The 7663-nt window shown below is 38.1% G+C and overlaps 1 protein-coding gene across 2 annotated transcripts; it reads right to left on the minus strand.

Moving 5' to 3' along the window:
- Positions 1-3237: 3237 nt before the first annotated feature.
- On the minus strand, positions 3238-7663 carry LOC144705729 (nucleic acid binding/RNA binding protein). Of its 2 annotated transcripts, XM_078578523.1 has the most exons (9): positions 7432-7663; positions 6342-6410; positions 5669-5764; positions 5369-5448; positions 5212-5287; positions 4252-4434; positions 4040-4168; positions 3737-3939; positions 3238-3569 (listed from the first exon to the last, which is right to left on the minus strand). In XM_078578523.1, the coding sequence occupies exons 1-8, from the start codon at positions 7504-7506 to the stop codon at positions 3778-3780; spliced, it is 870 nt and encodes a 289-aa protein (XP_078434649.1). In that variant the 5' UTR covers positions 7507-7663; the 3' UTR covers positions 3238-3569; positions 3737-3777. The 2 variants fall into 2 exon arrangements, with proteins under 2 accessions (XP_078434649.1, XP_078434648.1); XM_078578522.1 differs by lacking the exon at positions 3238-3569 and having other exon boundaries at positions 3577-3939.

Here is a 7663-nt window from a genome sequence, read left to right on the forward strand (position 1 = left end):
ACCTACTTTTAAAGCGATATTCTGAATGTTGTCGATTTAAAGGTATTTTTAGGGATTTCTTCGACATCATATTCTTAAAGAAATTAATTTTCTCATTTGTAATATATATGTTTTGAATTTGTTGACCTTATGTTCATGGATATATGAATTTTCTAAGTTGACATATATATATATATATATATATATATTATTTTTCTGGCTTAGTATTTATTTTACAATAATTTATTAATATGCTTTTGCCTTAAAAATGTTCCCCACCATGTGTTACCATTTGATTCGATTGAATGGTGACCAACCAAATGCATTTTCAATCATTATGAAAAGATGCAGTTATGGCATCACTGATCGCAATGCCATAATTTGACAATCATTAACTGATAGTTTTGAATTTTTTATTCGTATGGCCAATTTGGATTATTAGAAAAAGGAGGTATTTAAATTGTAATAAATGTGATGTGTAGATCGAGAAGAAAAATAATAAAAAAGGGAGGGAGAAAAGTCAAAAATTGTGGTAGTACACGTGGCACGAATGTGTACCACCACAATGGATTGAAAAAGATACATATCATGACATAGCACACAGAAATGTGTGCCACATCAAGTAATCATTGGGGAATATTCCTCCTTTTGGGATGTGGCACGCTGAGATACGCTGTGAAGTCATGATGATATTTAAAGACACTTTTTGTCTTTTTCATTAGCGTAGGTACATGTAGCACTATTGGAGCTTGCGACTGTAGAAGACAAGGTGATCATGAAAATCATTAAATGATTAACGATTGGGCATTTCACCTGCTAATGGTAAACAAGGAAGTGTTAGCGCCAATGATGAGGCGAGATACATAATGGACACCTATGCAAAAGGGCCGATTAAGCTGAAATTTTGAGGGACACTTTGTTTTCATCCCATCTTTCCATTCATATCTCTGATCTATACATAAAGGTGTAGATCATTGTCGAAATCATCCTTAAACTTGCTTCTCACTCATGTGGGCTGATTGAAAGCTAGTGAGCTTCTGAGATCCATCAAACTTGTTCTTGGAGTCATGGTTGTATTAGAAGAGGCAACAGAAAAGAACAGAAGCTTACATGCACTCATAAATGACCCTAATCCTGGATAAATGTAAGGATCTACGGGAAGTATTCTCGCCTAATGTTGTTCCTTCTTGACATCATTGTCATGTTAGATTTGTTTCACTACCCCCTCTCATTATTGCATTGCATCCATACACTTTCTAATCACATCTTCCACCTTCATGTCACCGTCTTGTTGTTATCCTACTCGGCATTCATCTTATACAACTCACTTTTTACCTCACTCCCACACCAACTGAGTTGGCAGAAGTACTAGAGCATAGAAACTAGATGCCATGAAGAAGAGATGCAATCCTTGAATAAGAATGACAGGCTTTGAAGATGTGATTGGTTCTCTTGCAGAAAGGAAAGGAAACTGTTTGTTGATGATGGTTGTTTATAGTAAAATACCGATCCAATGGTGATTATAGAATGGTAAAAGTTTTGTCTGGTTGCAAAAAAATTACACACTATCCTTTGCTCCAGATTATAAGGAGGCATTTTCTCTAGTTGCAAAAATGAACTCAAAAAGGATAATAATTTCTCCTGCCCCGATTAGAGGATAGGCCCTACATCAACTAAACCATAAATAATGCATCTTCACATGGCACCCTTGAAGAAGAGATATACATGAGTATTCCTCCAGGTTTTAGAAAAGATTAAAAAAAAGGTTTGGTAAGCAAACTAAACAAAACCCTTACTGATCTAAAATAATACTTGCTTTATCATTTGGATATATGACCAATATTATGAAAACTTGTGGGTTATAAACAAAGCCATGATGATCATTGTTTCTTCATAAAACATTCCACACAGGGTACATTTATTCTACAAGTCTATGAAGATGACATGATTCTCAAATGTGATGATCAAGGGGAAATAAAGAAGTTCAGTGAGAAATTGGCAAAGGACTTTGCACTTAAGTAACTTGGAATCTTAAGAATATTCTTGGGGATAGAGGTTGCCCACTCAAAAAAGGAGATATTTTTATCTCAAATAAAAATATATTGGATCTATTAAATGAAACTTTCTTGCTTGTATGTAAACCTGCACCCACATCATTTTATCCCAACCTCATGATTGATTTAGGAAATTAAAATTCATCTGTGGATAGGTTCAGATGCCAAAGGTGAGCGCGCAAACTTACATGTATGAACATGACCTGATTTATCCTATGCTCTCTGTGTATCTAGTTGGTTTATGCAGGATCCAAAGGACATACATGAAGCATGTGCTTTTTCACATACCCAGATACTTAAATGGGATGCCAGGATATAGGATGCTAAGATAATAACTCGCACTAACCTTGAAATTTATACTAACATTGATTGTGTAGGGAATAGTATTTATTGATTATGTACCACTATATATTGTGCATTATTGGGAGGGAACCTGATATCTTGGAGAAACAAAGAGCAACATGGCATTTCAAGAATGAGTGCTGAAGAAGAATGCAGAGCAATGGCACACAGAATTTGTGAGGCAATATGGGTCAAATCCATTTTATTCCTTGGAAGATTTCTGTCCAGCTGTTTTGTGATGACAAATCAACCATAGAAATTGCTGGGAATTCAGTTCAACACAAAAGAACCAAACACACGGAGTTAGATTGCCATTTCACCAAGGAAAAATGGAGAGGCCTAATCAACATACCCTTCATCAAATCAGAAGATCAATGTATCTATGTATTTACAAAAGGTTTTAATGGCCTACTCTCCTGAGGCTCATCAGCAAGCTGGGAATGAAGAAAATACATTCTCCCTTAAGGGGGAGTGTTGGGGGATAAGAATCTTTTTTCTTGTTCTCTTTTATGCTTAAAAGTTGTATAATGCATTTATATCGTTCAGCATTTGACTGTGAAACTTATGATTCCTAAATCCCCTATCCATTGGGTAGTGGATAAAAGATAACCCTGTACAAGTATCTGTTATTCAAACACATAAGACAATGCTTTCTCTGGTCAGTGGATGACCTCTATGTTTCCACATAGCAACAGAGAACTGTGCCCATACTCTGCTGCGCCAACCATGAAGAGGTTCCGTAGTCCTCCTCCTAGTTAAGTGTGCCATATACATTGTCTTCCTTTAACATGTCACACTTATATATCTAAAGGATCTCAATCGGCTTAAATCTCACAAGCTTTGATTTTAAGTGCCAGTTCAATTGACCCATGGTTTTGAAAGATTCCATGAAATTTAGTTCACCTGTTGTACATTACAAAATGACGGAATTTTAAGGGATATGTATGACAGTTGCATCCTCCAAGACCTACCAGTGGAGATCAAAGTCAGGGCAGAATTGGGGGACTTCAAGAAACCACAGAAGCCCATTTCATCTACAATTGAGTACATAGGAAGCAATCGCGCCAACTGTGGGTATTCTCTTTCGTTTTAACCTATTTTATGAACTTCACTATCCATATCAAGGGTCGCATTGTAGCTAGAAGCTATCTGTTTCTGTCACAATTCCCAACTCACACGCCACGATCATCCGAGCTGAGGAGATAAGAAATAAGTTTCAATATTCTCAGGGAACAGAAGGAACAAGAAATGTCACTTACTCAACCTATTTAGATTTCTAGTCTACGCAAAATGTGCTATGAAAATAAACATTATTATGAGTTGTGAAAGGGCATTTCTCCAAGAACGAGAGTAAATTTGACCTTTTGAGAAACATGGGTGGAGCTGCAGCGTTGAGGTTCTTCTACTCTTCCACCTCGCCATTCGCTCCTTTCAAGTGCAAGTGTTTCTCTCTCTTCAGGAAATCGGTCAACCCTTTCCCACTGCCTGTGACCCCTACCTTACCTTGGGGATCGTCTGGTGATTTAAAGATGCTCTCCTTCTTTCTTCCTGTAAAGAAACCAACCTACAGCGACAAATACAACTATTAGTAATTTTTTACCTTTATAAAATATAATATTAAATATGCACAATACGGAGAAAGAGGAGTGAGAGAGAAAGCACACTTTCTTAGATTGTCCCTTAGAAGACTGAAACTGCTGCCAGGCGTTCTGACGCTTATTTTGCACCACCTCTAGTTTCTCGAACCTAACTTTTGACTTGAAGGCATGTATCTTCTTCCGCTTTGCAGCTTTCTATATATGAGAAACTTTGTGGTAATTGAATAGAAATGGAGGAAAGAATAAAGAGTAAGCATATGATAAATATGTTAACTAACCACATCTTCCGGGTCATCTGGATTTATCTGCAACTTTGGAGGGATAGGGCGAGAGCTGAATTCAGCATCAGCCGCCTGAGCAATTTTCCTTTTGATGGCTAGTTTTGTAGCCTCTGCCACCCTCTCAGCCTCTCGTAAAGTGTCAATAGCCACTTCCCTTGGTCTGACATTGCCAGGATCAACCTAACAAAAGCCAAAAACGCAATATTATCATTCTGATGGTTTATATGGATCCCTCTAATTTGTTTAATTTCCAAATTTAATGGGATATATAGTTTAGTAACCAAACTGGATTAGATAAAATTAAATATGATAGAAAGATTTGATCAATCCATCGGTCCTGATTGCAAAATAATCTAAAGATTCATTCAGTTGCATTAGCTGGATCCTGATTGGGCCCAAACGCACCAATCTGATCATTAGGGTCGTCCTACATTGTCAGCCAATTAGATTAAACGGACCCATCTATTTGATCTGATCAACTCATCAGGCATTATGAGCCAATACGTCAAATCAACACCTCCCAAAAGGAAGCTCAGAAAGAGGTCTGACAATGGGGCCCATCACTACAGCCGATCGATCAGCTGGGATGACCACAGATCGTTTTGTTCTTTAATCGACCATGACAAGCTGTCCATTGGGCTGAACAATCCATCGGGTCAGATCGATGGATGAATCCAAAATGGATCGGCCTGATCAACTATTGGATTGAACCAGTCAGATCATCAAACCGCTCAATTATTTGTTAAAAAAAAGTCATTTTAATTGAATCAGCTACCCCCTATAGGAGCTGATAAAGAACAGAATAAATGTGCCGCAATATGTCTAGACTAAATCCTTAATGTGAAAAACGTTGCTTTGTCTGCAGTTTTTAAATGGTATACCATTCAATGATGGGTCAACAAAAATGTTTGAAAGAGATCATTTAAGAGAAAACAGCATCTCTGGTTCTATACGTACCTCTTCCTTGTTACCCCATTCATCGTAACATATGAGGTATCCATTGGGAGTCAAAGCTTCGACTGTAGCATTATACCTAGGTATACAGAAGGTAAGAGGCAAAAGATCCAGACAGATATAATGAAAAAGACGAGTGAACGGGAACGTATTCTCTGACCATTCTCCATCTTCACTCCAGACTGCTTGAATCTTATCCCCCACAGAGAACTCATGAGCTTCCGACTGTGTGCCCAAGGCCTAAAATGCACAATATTAAAAAAGACGCTGTTTAATTGCACAATATTAATGGGAAAATTTCTCGAAGTCAGCCTAAGATGGATTTATCGTCAGTTAGCCCAAATGCTATAAGTTTCACACCACCTTAACACCCCGTGTAATCACATTCCAAAAAGCAAAATATACCACATGATAGATTTTTTAATCATGGGTATCTTAGCTATTGACGTAGATTACTCACATGACTGGGAGATGCTTCACCATCTGACTTGACTGGAAGTCCAGGCAATTCCCCTTGCTTTGCAGCAGCCAAGAGTTCTTCTGTCAGAGTGATGACCTGCTCGTTCAACAGTTAAATCACAAGGTCAATAGCATAACTAACAACAATCAAACTCACAAATTTAAAAGCCCCTCCAGATCCAAAATTCAAACTTAGAATCTCAGCGTGAACATCTGAAATCAGAAGAGAGCATGAACGACCCATCGCAAGACAGCACCTACAAAAAAACCAAAATAAAAGGTGATGGGCATCTCGATAAACCACATTTTTTATCCAGATGTTTTATTCTTCATGACAGCACGTTAGCTCTATATTTTACGAGGAGCTGTCTTCAAAATAAGTACCCATCTCACCTTAACGGTTTTAAACAAAATAAAAACCTCCATGAAACTTCTCTTGCTTTCTTGAGACACATAATGCTATACTGCCTGGAAACATTTCGTTGCCGAAGACAAGACGCTGCGAAAATATTGGATTCCGATAACTGAAGGCCACATTAAGTCGAATAAAATGACTAAATCAAACCCATTGACGTCAAGGGTGTCAATTCCAGGGCATCAACTTGACCAAAGGACATCCCATCGATAAAAAAAAATAGAAAAAATTTAACGCGATAACAAGATCTAAGACTCACCTCTTGAAGCTCCTTCTCCATGTCTGCATATTCGGAATTTCCGGGCTCATCTAACAAAAGTTCCTTGACCTGATTGGAAATGAAGCGAAGACACTTAGCAAACAGCAACACATCACGTAACCCAAAAGTTCAATGCAACAAGTCAACGTCCTAGTTATTCAATGCAAAAAGTCAGCATCCTAATTATAAATTAGTTGAATGTTAATAGCTGAAGATTGGTTATTCACCATTCCACTCGCGCAACACACAAGATGAATTCCTGTACTTCAATATTTTACAGAGCACTACTTCCTCTTCAGTCAGGAGTTCAGGAGTTTACCGGAGTTTTTCTAAGGGCAGTCCCCTTTTTCCAGCCATTTTTTTCCAATGACAGATTACAGTGGTCATCCAAAAAGGATACGACACGGAGAATTCAATATAATTTCATTTCGATACAGAACAGCAGAAAAACTACTGAATCCTGTAGACATTAAGGAAAACAAAGATACAGACAGCAGTGATATGTAGCAGCGTTTAAGAAAGTGGGTAGAACAACTAACGCCATCAAACGAAGAACTAATTGATGGTTTCCCCGGTTAGTTCCCATCTTCAGTTGTGTAAAGACATGGAATTTTTACGTAAGTTCAAGAATTTAATTGCCAAATAAGGCTCATTTGCAATTCATCATGCCAACAGAGCGTTCATTTCAAGATGCTTAGGCAGATTCGCTTAAGTTCTGTCAACGGCTGACGTCGAGAGGGAGTACAAGTATGGATTCGGAAACTGCAGGTATTTCTAACACATTTAATAGCTGAATAAGCACGGCAGAGGGAGCCCTAAATGTGCAAACAGATCATCCAATTCACAGGTAAACTTTAAAATATTCACGCAGCGAAAATATTCATTGATTTCTAGTTAAAGGGTCTTAAGGATCATCGAGATTTCTCCCAAGCATCGTTCAAAAAGAATCAACCACCAACAGCTACATAAATGTGGTCCCCTAAATTTCATTAAAGGAGGTTCGATTCTCAAAGAAAAAAAAAGAAATCACAAAGCGAGAAACCCAAATCGGAAAAGATTCAAAGACGACGGAGATTTGGGCAAGACGAACCTGACGAAGCTGGTCTTTGTAGATAGAGAGATTGGAGGCGAGCTCCCGAATGCTTAGCTCTTCCCCTCCCTGCATAGCGAAAAATAGTACTCTTCGATTCTCTCTTTCCCTCAATTTCCGAGAACCCGAGAACGAAAAATCGACAAAGATTCAGGCAGAGGACAGATTGCAAGAGCGATTTCTGTCGAATTTACTCTTCGAATTTGCTCCCTAAATGAACCCCGGATATCGG

Source organism: Wolffia australiana, chromosome 7 (assembly GCF_029677425.1).
Source record: "Wolffia australiana isolate 7733 chromosome 7, ASM2967742v1".
Lineage (NCBI taxonomy): Eukaryota > Viridiplantae > Streptophyta > Magnoliopsida > Alismatales > Araceae > Wolffia > Wolffia australiana.

Bases quoted from the DNA above. Each gene is read 5' to 3' on its own strand.
- LOC144705729 (XM_078578523.1), bottom strand. From the start codon at position 7,506: ATGCAGGGAGGGGAAGAGCTAAGCATTCGGGAGCTCGCCTCCAATCTC. The intron at 5,449-5,668 runs GTGAGTAATCTA...TGTGCATTTTAG, and splicing joins GTGAAGCATCTCCCAGTCAT to GCCTTGGGCACACAGTCGGA. The intron at 4,435-5,211 runs GTACGTATAGAA...GGCTTTTGTTAG, and splicing joins AATGGGGTAACAAGGAAGAG to GTTGATCCTGGCAATGTCAG.